Source organism: Ranitomeya variabilis, chromosome 1, assembly GCF_051348905.1.
Source record: "Ranitomeya variabilis isolate aRanVar5 chromosome 1, aRanVar5.hap1, whole genome shotgun sequence".
In the NCBI taxonomy this organism is placed as follows: Eukaryota; Metazoa; Chordata; class Amphibia; order Anura; family Dendrobatidae; genus Ranitomeya; species Ranitomeya variabilis.
In genome coordinates, this window is record NC_135232.1 from 1,090,541,584 (window position 1) to 1,090,560,447 (window position 18,864).

General features: G+C 47.6%; 1 protein-coding gene across 3 annotated transcripts in view; it reads left to right on the forward strand.

Moving 5' to 3' along the window:
* LOC143793224 (uncharacterized) overlaps positions 1-18,864 on the forward strand; it is a 420,556-nt gene that overhangs the window by 308,958 nt on the left and 92,734 nt on the right. For all 3 annotated transcript variants that reach the window (XM_077280004.1, XM_077280005.1, XM_077280006.1), the window contains one exon: positions 13,467-13,552. In XM_077280004.1, coding sequence (XP_077136119.1) covers positions 13,467-13,552 — 86 coding nt within the window. The remainder of the gene's footprint in view (positions 1-13,466; positions 13,553-18,864) is intronic.

An 18,864-nucleotide genomic window follows, 5' to 3' on the forward strand; every position in this document is an offset into this window, starting at 1 on the left:
AGGGGAATCTGCCAGTATCCGCGACTCAGATCCATTATTGTCAGGTATTTTGTGCCAGCTAACTTCTCAAGCAGCTCCTCGATGCGCGGCATTGGGTGCATGTCAGAGGTTGTAATGGCATTGAGCCCCCTGTAGTCCACGCAGAACCGGGTGGTCCGGTCCTTCTTTGGCACGAGCACTACAGGTGAGGCCCACGCGCTCTTTGACCGTCGAATCACCCCCAGCTGTAACATCTCATCAATCTCCTGGCGCATAATATGCTGCACCTGGTCAGAGATTCGATAGGGTGTTCGCCATAGTGGGGCGTGATTCCCGGTGTCCACCTCGTGGACGGCTAACTCAGTCCTTCCAGGCCGGTTGGAGAACACAACCCGGAAGGGTTCCAGGGTGGTTTGCAACTGCAACCGCTGTGGTTCATATAGCGAGGCGCTCACCTCCACGTCCTCAATGGACCCACGGGCCTTGGCTTGGGCCAGCATGTCCAGGAGGGTGTCTTCCTCCCCGTCTTTGGGTAAGCTGCAGACCGGTAGGACGAAAGGTTCACGTTCGTGATGAGCCTTCATCATGTTGACGTGAAAGGCCTTTCGCCTACCCCGAGCGTGGTCAAGCGTGACCACGTAGGTGACCGGGTTGAGCTGTTGGTGGACAACATACGGGCCCTCCCAGGCTGCCTGAAGCTTGTCCGTTGGTACGGGAACCAGCACCCACACCTTTTGACCCATGTGGTAGGTCCGCTCCCGGGCGTTCTGGTCGTACCAGTGCTTCTGATCAGCCTGAGCCTGCGTCATGTTGTCATGCACCAACTGCGTCAAGGTCTGCATCTTGTCACGGAAGCGCATGACATACTCCACTATGGACACTTCAGAAGGGTTCGGCTCCTCTTCCCAGGATTCTCTTACCAACCCAAGGGGTCCCCGGACTCGCCTGCCGTACAGGAGCTCGAAGGGGGAGAACCCCGTCGAGGCCTGCGGAACCTCTCTGTAAGCGAATAGCAGGTGTGGGAGGTACCGCTCCCAGTCACGCCCTTGTGTCTTAACCAGCATGCGTAGCATCTGTTTGAGGGTATCATTGAAGCGTTCACACAAGCCATTGGTCTGTGGGTGATACGCACTCGATACCAGGTGCTTCACCTGCTTTTTTCTACAGAGAGCCTCCATTAGGTGAGACATAAATTGGGTCCCTTGATCAGTAAGCATTTCCTTGGGAAATCCTACACGTGAAAAGATGGCCAACAGGGCATCCACCACCTTATCTGCCCTAGTTGACGACAGAGCTACTGCCTCTGGGTACCGGGTAGCGTAGTCTACCACAGTAAGAATGTATCACTTTGCAGAGCTGCTGGGGACGGCCAGCGGGCCCACAAGGTCCACCGCAATCCTCTGGAAAGGCTCCTCTATCACTGGCAAAGGGATCAGGGGAGCCTTTAGAGCAGGCCCCGCCTTCCCCACTCTTTGACAGGTGACACAGGAGCGGCAGTAGTTTGACACATCTGTCCCCATCTTAGGCCAATAGAAGTGTTGAGACAGCCGGGCCTTAGTTTTGCTGATCCCCAAGTGTCCAGCTAGCGGGATCTCATGGGCAATCCGCAACAACTCACCCCGGAATTGCTGCGGGACGACCAGCTGTCTTTCCCTCAACCACTCCTTTTGTGATTCTCCGGGTACTGTCTCCCGGTACAACCTTCCTCCTTCCCAGAACACCTTCTCCTTATCAGTCTCGGAGAATGACGTCCCAGCGAGTTGTCTCAAACTCTCTAGGCTCACATCTGTGTGCAGAGCGGCCTGAAACTTCTGGCTAGGGGAAGTGTTGTGAATTTGGATTCTGGGCTCCCCCGGTGGCTACTGGTGGAATTGAACTGGTGTCTTCATCTTCTCTGTTCACCTGTTCCCATCAAGATGTGGGAGTCGCTATATAACCTTGCTGCTCTGTTAGTTGCTTGCCGGTCAACAATGTTATCAGAAGCCTCTCTGTGCTTGTTCCTGCTCCTAGACAACTACTAGATAAGTTGGACTCTTGTCCATGTTTGTTTTTGCATTTTTGTTCCAGTTCACAGCTGAAGTTTCGTTACTGTGTCTGGAAAGCTCTTGTGAACAGGAATTGCCACTCTGGTGTTATGAGTTAATGCCAGAGTTTTAAAGTAATTTCTGGATGGTGTTTTTGATAGGCTTTTCAGCTGACCATGAAAGTGTCCTTTCTGTCTTCTGCTATGTAGTAAGTGGACCTCAAATTTGCTAAACCTATTTTCATACTACGTTTGTTATTTCATCTCAACTCACCGCCAATACATGTGGGGGGCCTCTGTCTCCTTTCGGGGTATTTCTCTAGAGGTGAGCTAGGACTAATATTTTCCTCTGCTAGTTTTATTTAGTCCTCCGGCTGGTGCTGGGCATCTAGAATCAACGTAGGCATGCTACCCGGCCACTGCTAGTTGTGCGTTAGGTTTAGTTCATGGTCAGCTCAGTTCCCATCTTCCAAGAGCTAGTTCCTATATATGCTTATGCTATGTTCTCTTGCCATTGAGATCATGACAGTTTGACCGGCCCTCAAAGTGTTAATTGTTTGGGCTGAAGCAGGAGAAAAAGAAGTGTTGAAGGGAATTTTTTTTTTTTTTTTTTTTTCCCCCCCCCTCAGAGTTTTGCTGCCTAGCCCTTAATTGCTGTCTAGCTGCTTCTTACCTCCTCTTAACCCTTGAATGGCTCTGTGTCCACCTGTTTGTAATGGATCTTCAGAGTGTAACTGCAGGTTTGAATAATCTCGCCACGAAGGTACAAAATTTGCAAGATTTTGTTTGTCATGCACCTGTATCTGAGCCGAGAATTCCTTTGCCGGAATTTTTCTCGGGGAATAGATCCGGGTTTCAGAATTTTCGAAATAATTGCAAATTATTTTTGTCCCTGAAATTTCGCTCTGCCGGAGACCCTGCACAGCAGGTCAGGATTGTGATTTCCTTGCTCCGGGGCGACCCTCAAGACTGGGCTTTTTCATTGACACCAGGGGATCCTGCGTTGCTCAATGTGGATGCGTTTTTTCTGGCCTTGGGGTTGCTTTATGACGAACCTCATTTGGAGCTTCAGGCAGAAAAAACTTTGATGTCCCTATCTCAGGGGCAAGATGAAGCGGAAATTTACTGCCAAAGATTCCGTAAATGGTCTGTGCTTACTCAGTGGAATGAGTGCGCCCTGGCGGCGACTTTCAGAGAGGGTCTCTCTGATGCCATTAAGGATGTTATGGTGGGGTTCCCTGTGCCTGCGGGTCTGAATGAGTCCATGACAATGGCTATTCAGATCGATAGGCGTTTGCGGGAGCGCAAACCAGTGCACCATCTGGCGGTGTCCACTGAGAAGTCGCCAGAGAGTATGCAGTGTGATAGAATTCTGTCCCGAAGCGAGCGGCAGAATTTTAGACGGAAAAATGGGTTGTGTTTCTATTGTGGTGATTCTACTCATGTTATATCAGCATGCTCTAAGCGCACTAAAAAGCTTGATAAATCTGTTTCCATTTGCACCTTACCGTCTGAATTTATTCTATCTGTGACCCTGATTTGCTCTTTGTCATCTATTACCACGGACGCCTATGTCGACTCTGGCGCCGCTTTGAGTCTTATGGATTGGTCCTTTGCCAAACGCTGTGGGTATGATTTAGAGCCTTTGGAGACTCCTATTCCTCTGAAGGGGATTGACTCCACCCCATTGGCTAATAATAAACCACAATACTGGACACAAGTAACTATGCGTATTAATCCGGATCACCAGGAGATTATTCGCTTTCTGGTGCTGTATAATCTACATGATGATTTGGTACTAGGATTGCCTTGGCTGCAATCTCACAACCCAGTCCTCGACTGGAGAGCTATGTCTGTGTTGAGCTGGGGATGTAAGGGGGCTCATGGGGATGTACCTGTGGTTTCCATTTCATCATCCATTCCCTCTGAAATTCCTGAGTTCCTGTCTGACTATCGTGACGTCTTTGAAGAATCCAAGCTTGGTTCGTTACCTCCGCACCGAGAGTGCGATTGTGCCATAGATTTAATCCCGGGTAGTAAATACCCAAAGGGTCGTTTATTTAATCTGTCTGTGCCTGAACATGCTGCTATGCGAGAATATATAAAGGAGTCCTTGGAAAAGGGACATATTCGTCCATCGTCATCTCCCTTAGGAGCCGGTTTTTTCTTTGTGTCAAAAAAAGACGGCTCTTTGAGACCATGTATTGATTATCGGCTTTTGAATAAAATCACTGTTAAATATCAATACCCATTGCCGTTGCTGACTGATTTGTTTGCTCGCATAAAGGGGGCCAAGTGGTTCTCTAAGATTGACCTTCGTGGGGCGTATAATTTGGTGCGAATCAGGCAGGGGGATGAGTGGAAAACCGCATTTAATACGCCCGAGGGCCACTTTGAGTATTTGGTGATGCCTTTTGGTCTTTCTAATGCTCCGTCAGTTTTCCAGTCCTTTATGCATGATATTTTTCGCGATTATTTGGATAAATTTATGATTGTGTATCTGGATGATATTCTGATTTTTTCGGATGACTGGGACTCTCATGTCCAGCAAGTCAGGAGGGTTTTTCAGGTTTTGCGGTCTAATTCTTTGTGTGTGAAGGGTTCTAAGTGTGTTTTTGGGGTACAGAGGATTTCCTTTTTGGGATATATTTTTTCCCCCTCTTCCATTGAAATGGATCCTGTCAAGGTTCAAGCTATTTGTGATTGGACGCAGCCCTCTTCTCTTAAGAGTCTTCAGAAATTTTTGGGCTTTGCTAACTTTTATCGTCGATTTATTGCTGGTTTTTCGGATATTGCTAAACCATTGACCGATTTGACTAAGAAGGGTGCTGATGTTGCTGATTGGTCCCCTGATGCTGTGGAGGCCTTTCGGGAGCTTAAGCGCCGTTTTTCCTCTGCCCCTGTGTTGCGTCAGCCTGATGTTGCTCTACCTTTTCAGGTTGAGGTCGACGCTTCTGAGATCGGAGCTGGGGCAGTGTTGTCGCAGAAAAGTTCTGACTGCTCCGTGATGAGGCCTTGTGCCTTCTTTTCCCGTAAATTTTCGCCCGCTGAGCGGAATTATGATGTTGGGAATCGGGAGCTTTTGGCCATGAAGTGGGCTTTTGAGGAGTGGCGCCATTGGCTTGAGGGGGCCAGACATCAGGTGGTGGTATTGACTGACCACAAAAATTTGATTTATCTTGAGACCGCCAGGCGCCTGAATCCTAGACAGGCGCGCTGGTCATTATTTTTCTCTCGGTTTAATTTTGTGGTGTCGTACCTACCGGGTTCTAAGAATGTTAAGGCGGATGCCCTTTCTAGGAGTTTTGAGCCTGACTCGCCTGGTAACTCTGAGCCCACAGGTATCCTTAAGGATGGAGTGGTATTGTCAGCCGTTTCTCCAGACCTGCGGCGGGCCTTGCAGGAGTTTCAGGCGGATAGACCTGATCGTTGCCCACCTGATAAACTGTTTGTTCCTGATGATTGGACCAGTAGAGTCATCTCTGAGGTTCATTCTTCTGCGTTGGCAGGTCATCCTGGCATTTTTGGTACCAGGGATTTGGTGGCAAGGTCCTTCTGGTGGCCTTCCCTGTCACGAGATGTGCGAGGCTTTGTGCAGTCTTGTGACGTTTGTGCTCGGGCCAAGCCTTGTTGTTCTCGGGCTAGTGGATTATTGTTGCCCTTGCCTATTCCTAAGAGGCCTTGGACGCACATCTCGATGGATTTTATTTCAGATCTGCCTGTTTCTCAGAAGATGTCTGTCATCTGGGTGGTGTGTGACCATTTTTCTAAGATGGTCCATTTGGTTCCTCTGCCCAAGTTACCTTCTTCTTCCGAGTTGGTTCCTCTGTTTTTTCAAAATGTTGTTCGTTTGCATGGTATTCCTGAGAATATCGTTTCTGACAGAGGGACCCAATTCGTGTCTAGATTTTGGCGGGCATTCTGTGCTAGGATGGGCATAGATTTATCTTTTTCGTCCGCTTTCCATCCTCAGACGAATGGCCAGACCGAGCGGATTAATCAGACCCTGGAGACATATCTGAGGTGTTTTGTGTCTGCTGACCAGGATGATTGGGTTGCTTTTTTGCCATTGGCGGAGTTCGCTCTCAATAATCGGGCCAGCTCTGCCACTTTGGTGTCCCCGTTTTTCTGTAATTCGGGGTTTCATCCTCGATTTTCCTCTGGTCAGGTGGAATCTTCGGATTGTCCTGGAGTGGATGCTGTGGTGGAGAGATTGCATCAGATCTGGGGGCAGGTGGTGGACAATTTGAGGTTGTCCCAGGAGAAGACTCAGCTTTTTGCCAACCGCCACCGTCGTGTTGGTCCTCGGCTTTCTGTTGGGGATTTGGTGTGGTTGTCTTCTCGTTTTGTCCCTATGAGGGTCTCTTCTCCTAAGTTTAAGCCTCGGTTTATCGGCCCGTATAAGATATTGGAGATTCTTAACCCTGTTTCCTTCCGTTTGGACCTCCCTGCATCCTTTTCTATTCATAACGTTTTTCATCGGTCATTATTGCGCAGGTATGAGGTACCGGTTGTGCCTTCCGTTGAGCCTCCTGCTCCGGTGTTGGTTGAGGGTGAGTTGGAGTACGTTGTGGAGAAGGTCTTGGACTCTCGTGTTTCCAGACGGAGACTCCAGTATCTGGTCAAGTGGAAGGGATACGGCCAGGAGGATAATTCTTGGGTGAATGCATCTGATGTTCATGCCTCCGATCTGGTTCGTGCCTTTCATAGGGCCCATCCTGATCGCCCTGGTGGTTCTGGTGAGGGTTCGGTGCCCCCTCCTTGAGGGGGGGGTACTGTTGTGAATTTGGATTCTGGGCTCCCCCGGTGGCTACTGGTGGAATTGAACTGGTGTCTTCATCTTCTCTGTTCACCTGTTCCCATCAAGATGTGGGAGTCGCTATATAACCTTGCTGCTCTGTTAGTTGCTTGCCGGTCAACAATGTTATCAGAAGCCTCTCTGTGCTTGTTCCTGCTCCTAGACAACTACTAGATAAGTTGGACTCTTGTCCATGTTTGTTTTTGCATTTTTGTTCCAGTTCACAGCTGAAGTTTCGTTACTGTGTCTGGAAAGCTCTTGTGAACAGGAATTGCCACTCTGGTGTTATGAGTTAATGCCAGAGTTTTAAAGTAATTTCTGGATGGTGTTTTTGATAGGCTTTTCAGCTGACCATGAAAGTGTCCTTTCTGTCTTCTGCTATGTAGTAAGTGGACCTCAAATTTGCTAAACCTATTTTCATACTACGTTTGTTATTTCATCTCAACTCACCGCCAATACATGTGGGGGGCCTCTGTCTCCTTTCGGGGTATTTCTCTAGAGGTGAGCTAGGACTAATATTTTCCTCTGCTAGTTTTATTTAGTCCTCCGGCTGGTGCTGGGCATCTAGAATCAACGTAGGCATGCTACCCGGCCACTGCTAGTTGTGCGTTAGGTTTAGTTCATGGTCAGCTCAGTTCCCATCTTCCAAGAGCTAGTTCCTATATATGCTTATGCTATGTTCTCTTGCCATTGAGATCATGACAGGGAAGCCAGAAGCGACGTCAGGGTCCCTTCCCCACGGGAGCCCTCTGGGACCTGCGCTGGGTCCACCTCTGGTTCAGTCACACTGATGACTGAGGAGGGTCCGGGAGGCAGACAGTTATCTGCGTTCCGGGCACTCTGACTGCGGGTGACAGCAGCTACGTAGGCTGTCTCCCCGGGGGTTTCTACAGACCCATCAGCCGACGCAACTATGGGCTCTACCTCCCCATCCACCCCCATTACCTCAGGAGCATTGCTACTTATGGGCCAGTTACCTTCCTCGGTGGCACTGGTCAATTGCATGGCATCACCTTCCTCATGGTTCCCATGTATCTCCCCATTTCTTGTAGCACCGACACTTGCCCCTGCTAGGGGTTCCTCAGCCGTCTCACTCCACAGAGCGACGTGGCGGAGCACTCCTGTACCTATGGACACATCAACTTTCACAGAAACATCATTATCAGATACAGTTGGCACAGGTACAACATTTCCACCATCAATCCTAGGGAAAAAATGGTTATCAGATGCAACATTACAAGATAAAGCATGGTCAGGTAACACATGCAATTTCCCATCATCATCATCATCATCATCATCAGCAGGGTTAACTTTACCCTCATTAGTAGATTGGGGAGGAGGGTCATCGACAAAGTATGCAACCAACCTCCCCAAATCAGTCCCCAACAAAACATCAGTGGGCAAATTATCAGACAGCCCCACTTCCTTCACCCCGCTCCCGGCACCCCAATCAATAAAAACCCGGGCCATCGGTAAGGGACAGCTGATGCCCCCAATCCCAGTGACAGTTAGGGTTTTCCCCAGAATGATTTCTTCAGGGGGCGCCAGTTCGGGTCGGATGAGGGTTCATTCAGCCCCGGTGTCCTTGAGGCCTGTAGCAACATGACCTCCCACAGTGACGGGCTGTACGTTGTCACACACCCTCCCAACCACACCACCCACCAAAAGAACTGCTGCATTCGGCCCTGGGGCCTTGGCTGGGGGGTTCTTCTGCTTGGTTGGACAGAAGGTACTGATATGACCAGTCTGCCTGCAGTGGTAACACTGGCGGAGTTCGGTGGTAGGTCTGGTGCTGTTGGCCACGGGGACAGGACCTCTGGTGTGTTGGCTGGCAGGGGTACTGGCGTTGGATGCAGGCTTACCCCCTCTCCAGCTGGAGGTGACTGGCTTCCGCACTTCCGATCTACGGTTGGCCTCATAGGCATCGGCAATCTGTGCTGCTTTCGTCACGTCTTTGGGTTCTCTGTCCATCACGAACTGTCGCACCTCAGTTGGGCAAAGATGGAAGAACTGGTCTTTGATCATCAGGTCTCACAGCTGTGCAAAGGTGGTCACTGACAGTCCTTGGGTCCACTGGTCAAAGTGGGTCCCCAGTCCATGCACCACATCACTGTAACTGTCGTGTGGGCCACGTTGGAGGGTCCGGAACTTCTTACGGTACACCTCGGGTGTAAGCTGGTACTTGGCTATGAGGGCCTGCTTGATAGCCTCATAGTCACCATCTTGTTCTTGAGGGAGTGCAGCAAACGCCTCCAGAGCTTTGCCTCTCAGCCCTGGTGTCAGGTATCGTGCCCATTCTTGTGTAGGCAGCTGGTACTGTCTGCAGGCTTTCTCAAAGGCCCGCAGAAAAGTGTCCAAGTCCCCATCCTTTTCCATAACAGGAAAGTGGTCGGGCCGGGGCTTTGGTGTCTGAGCGCTGCTGGGCTCACGACTGGACTGGGGCGACCCCTGCATTTGCAGTCGGGCCATCTGCAGCTGGTACTCCCGCTGCGCTTGGGCCTCTCGCTCGGCTCGCTGGGCCTCTCGCTCGGCTCTCTCTGCCTCTCGCTGGGCCTCTCGCTGGGCCTCTCGCTCAGCTCGGGCCTCGGCCTCCTGCCGGTATTGCTGAATCAGCTGCCGACGTCCCTCATGGTCGTCAGTGGGGAATTCTTTCAAGGCCGCCTGCAGGTGGGGGTCCAATTCGCCCGGATTGCTACCAGGGCCAGCATTCAGTGGTTGGACCTCTGCTGCAGCACCATGTTCGCTGGTGCCGGCTTCTGCGGCCTCTGGGCTCTGTGGCCTGGCTTGGTCTGCTTCAAATTGCACCAGTTCAGCGACCATTTGAGCCTTGGTTTTGTTTGTACAGTCAATCTGCTGTGACATGCACAAGGCCATAAGAGTGTCCTTGGACTGCTTCTTATAAAAGGTTTCTCCCAGCACAACCATGGTTGCCAAATACAAGATAGGATAGAAAAACGAAGAAAAAGGGAGGGGATAATTACCAGTACACAATTGTCTCACAAATAATAAGCACTGAGTTCATTCTCCCAAACTTATTTGCGCAGAGTTCTCGCAAGAACTTTCTGCAAGTTTTTAGTGAGAGGAATGATTGCTCAAACCAAATCACTAATGCTCTAATATCCCACCGCCTTGCCACCAATTGTCACGATTCACACCGTGACTGTCAAGTTCCCTTAGCCGCGGCCAGCAGTTTGTCACGAAATCCACAGGGATTCCTGACCACTGCCACCAATAGGTCACGGATTGGGGTGACTTTAGACCAACAGACAGCTATCACATGTGCAGGGGGCTTATCTTAGTTATCCCTCCACTGTCACAATGTGATAAAAAAAAAAAACACACAAGTTTATTTACCTCTTAGGTTACAGCAGGGGCTTATTTTAGGTATCCCACTGCTCTTCAACATACCATGAACTGCAGGGATTTGTGTATCCCGCTTACAGTTCCACTTAAACCTTGCAGCTCTCTGGCGCCCCCCTTACCGTCAGGTCAGATTAGGTACTGCACCTGGGTAATTAGTCGCCAGAAAGGCTGCCTGCTTTGTACTGGCTAATGGGCACGCTGCAGCGAGGCAATATAACTACTCCCACTCAGGCAGGAACAATAATTATCAAGCCGCAGTCGCTGAAACAACACCCAAAAGCCTGCACAGTACACGGTATCACTGCCACCAGCCTCGATTAACGGGTCCGAAGCTAACCCCAAAACAGTAGTGTAATTTCCCTTCAAGAGACTTAGGGTACGTTTTTAGAGCAGGGAGGAAGAACTGGCATGAAATAATATACCCCACAACATGTAGGCAGTGCTTTTTATAAAAATATTTTACAGAGATGTTACAAATGAGACAATTGCAAATATGTACAAGGTAATTATGAAAATGAAAGGATTAAATGAAGAAAAGATAACACTCACATTTCTCAGATCATTGCATTGCAGGCAACCATACGTCCCAGCTCATTGGACGTGCTCAGGTCTGTCCAGGAAAAACTCAACTCTGCCTCCTGAAAGTCTCCCAGCAACTTAAAACCTGCAGTCTGTGACCTCACAGAAAGGGCTGGCTTTTCCAACCCCTCCTACTTCTTCAGTATTACTCACTGGGCATTAAATATATCTGATGCCCGTAACTTCGCTACAGAACATATCATAATCGTACCATACCCAGCATTCATCTCATATTATCGTGGGCATTCCGATGAGATCAAATATGTCCTATTATTTACAGAGCAATCCCTACTTCCTCACCCGATGGAGTTAGACGCCCGTATTTAGAGTGATGCGTAGATCCTCCGAGTGTGATTATGACGATATATTTTGGTGTTCGTATTTTAAATCGTTTGCCTAATATCTTACAAAAACAGAACAAAGGACTTTCATGATTCTAGAAGCTTCTAGTCCAGTGATAGCTGGACAAGAGCTTACGCGGCAGGAAATGCCGGTCGTAAATACCTTTCTTCAATAAAACTCCCCTCTCACATACATTGGCAAGGCAAGCTCAACTCTGAAGTAAAAGAGAAGGGTGGTTTCTTAGCCCACATCCTGGGCTGACAAGAGAAACTCAACTTATATGATATTTCCTACCATATCGTGACAATGCCCATAGCAGCCAATTACTCAGAGAGGTATTCATTGTCATGCATGAAGATGATTTTGTTCCTGAAGGCACGTTTCTGCTTTTTAGATCAAGGAAGAAAGTTGTCAGTCAGAAACTCTGTTTACTTTGCTGAGGTCATTTTCACACCTTCAGGAACCTTAAAGGGCCCTACCAGCTGGTTCCCCATGATTCCAGCCCAAAACATGACTCCTCCACCTCCTTGCTGATGTCGCAGCCTTGTTGGGACATGGTGGCCATCCACCAACCATCCACTACTCCATCCATTTGGACCGTCCAGAGTTGCTCGACACTCATCAGTAAACAAGACTGTTTGGAAATTAGTCTTCATGTATGTCTGGGCCCACTGCAACCGTTTCTGCTTGTGAGCACTGTTTAGGAGTGGCCGAATAGTAGGTTTATGCACCACAGCAAGCCTTTGAAGGATCCCACACCATGAGGTTCGAGGGACTCCAGACGCACCAGCAGCTTCAAATAACTGTTTGCTGCTTTGTAATGGTATTTTGGCAGCTGCTCTCTTAATCCAATGAATTTGTCTGCCAGAAAACTTCGTCATTATGCCATTATTTCCATGAACTCTGTCTGTGCTCTGTTTCAGTCACAAATCTCATCAGAGTATGATGATCACTCTTAAGTTTTCGTGAAATATCTAATTTTTTCATACCTTGTCCAAGGCATTGCACTATTTAAGGCTAGGTTCACATTGCGTTAATGGGTTAACGCTAACGGACTGCGTTGCACGGCGAAAATGTCGCAATTAACGCCGTGCAACGGGTCCGTTAGCGCACCCATTGACAGCAATGTAAATTTAGCCTGCAGCGCATCACTAGCGCGTGCCTTTTTCGGCTCGCGCTAGTGATGTGCCGTTCTTCTGTGACGTGCCTCGGACGCTGCTTGCAGCGTCCGCGGCGCGCCCGAGGTCCGTTCCCCGCTCTCGCAGATCGGGGATCTGCGAGAGCGGGGACGTTAGCGCGACCCCTAACGCGGCCCCTAAAAAAACATTGCGTTAGCGCAATCCGCTAGCGCTAGCGCTAAACGGATTGCCCTAACGCAATGTGAACCTAGCCTAACGCTTTTCAGCAGCAGAGAGATCCTTTTTATTTCCCATATTGCTTGAAACCTGTGACCTGCATAATAATGTGGAACATCATTTTTGAGTAGTTTTCCTTTAATTAGAATCACCTGGAAAACTAATTATCACATGTGTTTAAGATTGATTTCAGTGATTCACTGAGCACTGAGACACAATACCATCCACGAGTTTATTTGAAAAACAAAACAATTAAATCTTTAAGACACTTGAATCCAATTTGCATAATAATTTGGAACACAGTGTATATTGCTCCATACAATATAATGTGACCCATAAAATGCTCCATAAAGTATAAGTTGTCAGAGCGAAATTAAAACTTTTGTGCTGGATTGTTAAATAAAAAAATAACAGAGTAAACTAAATTCACCTACGAACACCTACAACACAGGCCGCCCCATGCTCTGCATCTACACAGGAAGGAAGTCGCAATCATTCAAAGCAGCAGCAGGACCACTGGGACCAGCAGCCAATCACAGGTCTCAGTAATCTTGCTGCGCTTTGAATGGTAACAACTTCCTTCCTGTGTAAACACAGACAATGGAGCGGCCTGTGTTGTAAGTGCCAATAGGTGAGTTTATCTTCGTCTATAATTTTTTAATATGCCAAGTCACTGTTAACATTTTAAATTTTCTCAGACAACTGCTTTAAAGGATTAAAACCGAAATGCTGATCATCTAGAGACAATTAAATAGTCCTCTCTTTCCCCCCCAGTATCATTAGAGAAATATCAGATGATGTGCTATTCTAGTCACCTGAGCACTGCAGCCAATTATAGACTGCAGCGCTGCTGTGACTTACAAATGGGGCAGGCAGTATTTTGGAAGCCAGTGCAGACCTCCGAAGTGGCCTGCGCTGGATCCACAGAGGCGCCTAAAGGTGAGTATGCTTCTGATTGTTATTTTTAATCAATTTATGCCGTGGCAAAACTTGACTCTTGTATGTTTCCCTTTTTTTATACATGCAGTTGCAAAAAACATTGAGAACTGAGAAAACTAAAGGCTTACTGCCAAAATATTCTAAAGAACTCATTCAGATGTATCAATCTCGAGAGTAAGTATAATATTATCTTTAAATAAGTTTTCATGGACATTGGCAGAAACATCAGAATATAGGTTTCAATAGTGTGTGGGGGGTTAAACGAACACACTTTTGTTTAATGAAATAACAGCCTTGTCTATCGCTGTATTTATTTTGGGGGCGAGGAGCCATAGCACATTTCTAGAACCTTTTTACTACCAGTAACGTGGAAGCCCCCTACATTTTTGTTAACAGATGACGAACCTGACTGAAGACTTGCTTTTTTTGTGGATTGAGGTGAAGTTTTGGTGGGAACATTTTAAATAACATTTTGGATCACATTTATCTGGTGCTCTACGCTGAGCACTTGCATCGAGGTTCCCATCTAATTCTCCGAATTATGTGATTCAGGTGAATCCCCCGAGGGATATATTCACTATAATGAGGCAGCAGAGTTACTCTGGACTCCGTCTGGCCTCTGTTCAGTGGGGTCCTTCCTTACAGAAGTGCACAAAACTGTGGCCGACCACGCTTTTATGCACTCCTGTATCGCCAAACACCACAGATCCAAACCGATTGCATTCAAATGAATACCATCCTTCCTCCAAAACTCCCCTTCTCCTAATTCCAAATCATTATGACTAACCACAATTGCCCCATAAAGCGGGAAACTGCTCTTTACTTTAATCCTGGCCCTATCTAAACCTTGCACCGACCGTGCCCCGTACCATACTTTCCTGGGAATGATGTCTGACCACACCACCAACAGCCTTGGAAACATAGACCACAGCCTCAACATGTCAAATTTAATGTCTTTAATTAATTCTCTGCACGGTCGTTTTCCTAGGTCATTGCCCCCTAAATTTATCACCAACAGGTGAGGCGCCCGATCCAATCTACTAAATCTGTGAAATTCGGGCAACAATTGCTTCCATATCATCCCCCGTTTACCGATCCACCTCAAGACTGCCGATGTCCTCGGCACACCTAGTTGTCTCCCTTCCGGTCGAATGTCAGCCCTCGATGCTGCCCAAAAGACAAAGGAATGACCCATAATCCACGTGAGCAATTGTCCCAGCTCTGAAAGAGAAAAAACAAAACACCACAGCCATGTAACTGTAAACCACGGCCCACACATCCAAAATTCCCTAAATCAGAGACGGGCGAATGTACGTACAGAATCTCACTGACTCCCAACGACCAATCCTCTGTACCAATTCATCTCCCAAACCTCTCCTGGCTGCCTCTGTAGCCACCCCAATACGGAATGAGTGCCCACTAAAGTTCTTTGCCGAAATGCCCCATCTCACTAAGCAGCACTTAAATACCGTTACAAACTGAAAACGAGATAAGAACGAAGAAGATAAGAACGAACCGTCCTCATGTGCCAACAATGGATCATTCCCAGAACCCGAACCCCTCAAGAATTGTCTAAAACAATGTAAAGGACATAATGGGGAACCGCTTACCTCAAAAAGAACCACTCTACAACCCCTTCCTTCATTATCCATTTTCGAAGACTGTAGAAATATCACTAACCTGTCCCCATACAGATCTACATCTTGTCTAAGTAAACCCCCTTTTCGATATCTGGAAGGGCTAACCAACTCGCTCAAACGAAATGCACCAAAAAATGCCAACGAAAAGGCCAGTTTGAACAGAGTTACCTCCCCTGGAGAGGAACAAACATCCACTAATTGCTCCCCTAAAATCAAAAGTTCCTCATAAGACGCCCCGTGTCTTCCATCCGCCACCTTGCTTGCTTTCATCCTCCAAACCCGCCCCCAATTTAGCCTTCCAATCCTCCCATATATCCCATGTCCTAACATAATGTGACCATGTTCCAGCCGCCAAGGATTTGGATAACAGATCTCTTACTGCTCCAACAGAAGATTCCATAAGTCCTGTGGAAACGCCAATCCTGTGCGTTCCGCTTGAGGTGCCAACTCCCGAACACGATCCCACTGCGAACAAGAAAGAGATTCAAGAATAGGGTAATTTTTCTTAAGTCTGAATTCCGCCGTGACCCTCAAGCTAAAATTCAAGCCTACCCACACCATGTGTTGTAGAACTCTCAGCAAAGCCCAATCAGATGATGATAAAGAATTTATGGCCTTCGCCGCCCCCAATGACCCGCAACCAAAACAAATCTATTTATTCTGAACGCTCCCTCCCCACAATGATAGCGCCACAACAATGGGGAACACCTCACACAACATCTGATTGGCAGATAAGCCCCTTTCTTCCCAAACTCGTGGCCACTGGCCCACCAACCACCTGTCCCGGAAAAACAAACTGAAACCCTGCTCACCAGCCGAACCCACCAGAATGCCAAGGGACTCAGCTGGGACCACCGCTGCAATCCACAGCGACTTCCCATTTTAGAATCCAAGAAAAGTGCCCAAACCTTCAAATCATCCTTCAACTCCCTCCTAAGCCTTATGAAATGTGATGGCACCTGAATCCGCACCGTAGCCAAAGACAGCCTGCGACAAAATGCTTTGCCCATTGGCATAATCCGACATGCGAAATTCAATTTTCCTAGCAGTGATTGAACCTCGCGCAACGTTACTTTCTTCCGTTCTCATGTCCACCAATTTGTCTTCTGGCAGTCTGCACTCCATCGTGACCGTATCTATTTCAATACCCAGAAAACTCAATGACGTCACAGGACCCATGTTTTTTTCTGCTGCCAATGGGACCCCAAATTTCTTTGCCACACTGTTGTGAATTCTGCTTTTGGGCTCCCTCCGGTGGTTGTAGGTGGTAATGCAGTTGTCTCTGGTTTGCAGCCCTGGTCAGGTGTTTCTGCTGATTGCAGTTCTGACTGGGGTATTTAGGCATGCAGGATTCATTAGTCATTGCCAGTTGTCCATTGTTCTTGGAGGTTTTGTCCTTGCCTGGTTCCATCTGCCTTGCTACCAAATCTGCAAAGATAAGTGTCTGGTGTCATGGTTCTCAATGGCAAGAGAACGTAAAAAGCATACAAAAGGACTAGCTCTTGGAAGATGGGAACTCGAGCTGACCATGAGCTAAACCTACCGCACAACTAACAGTGGCCGGGTAGCGTGCCTACGTTTTATCCCTAGACGCCCAGCGCCAGCCGGAGAACTGACTGACCCTAGCAGAGGAAAATACAGACCTGGCTTACCTCTAGAGAAATTTTCCCCAAAAGGCAGACAGTAGCCCCCACATATATTGGCGGTGATTTTAGATGAAATAGACATACGAAGTATGAAGATAGGTTTAGCAAATTGAGGTCCGCTTACTAGATAGTAGGAAGACAGAAAAGGGAACTTCACGGTCAGCTGAAAACCCTTTCAAAATACCATCCTGAAATTACTTTAAGACTCTAATATCAACTCATGACACCAGAGTGGCAATTTCAGCTCACAAGAGCTTCCAGCCTCAGAAATATTCAATTACAGAGAACTGGAACAAAAATGCAAAACAAACTTAGGACAACAAGTCCAACTTAGCTGATAGTTGTCTAGGAGCAGGAACATGCAACAGAAAGGCTTCTGGTAACATTGTTGGCCGGCATAGAAATGACTGAGGAGCAAGGCTAAATAGAAAACTCCCACATCCAGATGGAAAACAGGTGAACAGAGGAGATGAAGCACACAAGTGCAGTACCACCAGAAACCACCGGGGGAGCCCAGAAACCAAAATCACAACAGTCTGGCTTTAATTTTGTTGCACACATGCTGTGTGCTTACTAATTTAGTGCTATTCATTGTTTTTTTGTCCAGCTTAGATTGTTTCAGTATTTTCTCAGTCTGGTTGGATTCTCAGGAGTTGCAGATATACATTCCATGACTTTAGTTAGTTTGTGGAACTTTTTGTATTTTCTGCTGTGGATATTTTTTAAGAGTTTTAATACTGACCGCTTAGTATTCTGTCCTATCTTTCCCTGTTTAGCTAGAGTGGCCTCTTTTGCTGAAATCTGTTCTCTGCCTGTGTGTGTCTTTCCTCTCCTATTCACAGTCAATATTTGTGGGGGCTGCCTATCCTTTGGGGTTCTGCTCTGAGGCAAGTTAGTATTCCCATTTCCATCTATAGGGGTATTTAGTCCTCCGGCTGTGTCGAGGTGTCTAGGGTTTGATAGGCACACCCCACGGCTACTTCTAGTTGCGGTGTTAAGTTCAGGGTTTGCGATCAGTATAGATTCCACTTCTCCTGAGAAAGTTTCATGCAGCTCCAAAGTCACCGGATCATAACACCACACCCTCCATCGTGTGAAGTAAAACAGAACAATCCTGAGATTGCGCCGAACCAACAAACAAGAAGTAATCTAAATAATGAATACATGAAACAAGCCCAGACACGTCCTTAACGTCCACTCCAAAAACGTGCTAAACATTTCAAGATACGCACATGACAATGAACACCCCATCGGCAAGCAACGATCATTGTAAAATCCCCAGTCCCAAAGACATCCTAACAAATGCATGCTATGCGGGTGAACCGGTAGCAAGTGAAAAGCTGCCTTGATGTCTGTTTTTTCCAACCAGGACCCCTGTCCACATTCTCTAACCCAACACATTGCCGTATCAAAGGACGTATACAAAACTGAACACAATTGTGGGTCAATCCCGTCATTTACTGATAGACCCTTTGGAAATGAAAGGTGATGAATCAACCTGAGTTTATTAGGCTCCTTTTTTGGCACTGCCCCCAATGGTGAAACCCTCAAATTCTCAATAGGAATTGAGCTCAACGATCCAGCCATTCTACCTACAGCCACTTCTTTATTCAATTTCTCCGCGACCACTTCTGGGAATTCTCTGGCTGACTTTAAATTTTTGGTCGATAACTTCACCTTAACATCCACAAAAGGAATCGTAAACCCGTCCATAAAACCATCCCGTAGTACTGCTGCCACTTCCTTAACTGGGTACCTATTTAGAAGTTTCTCCATCTCTGCCAGATGCACTTGTGTCACTTCTTTTTTCAAACCCCTCTGACCCTTTCTGTCTCCCTCCCCTAAAACATTTTGATGCCCCATGATTACCTCCGCAGGGGAAACATTCATGTTTAAATTTGCATTTGGCAACGAACCTGCAAGCCCCCTTGTTGAATGAGAAGCACAGCCCTTTTTGTACTGCCACCGAGTGCCCTGACTGTCCCGAACACATGGTGCCCCCGGGAAGAGACTGAGATCCCTGTCCTGTTCTGCCCGGGGCCGTTACTCTCATTCATAAAGCAATGTCTTTATGATCCCAATGGATGCTCGATCGGACCGCCTTCCGCTGGCAGAATTGTTCATCGTATCGAAGCCAACCCTGTCCCCCATAAACTCTATATGCCTCCCCAATTGCATCCATATAACAAAACAGGAGGGA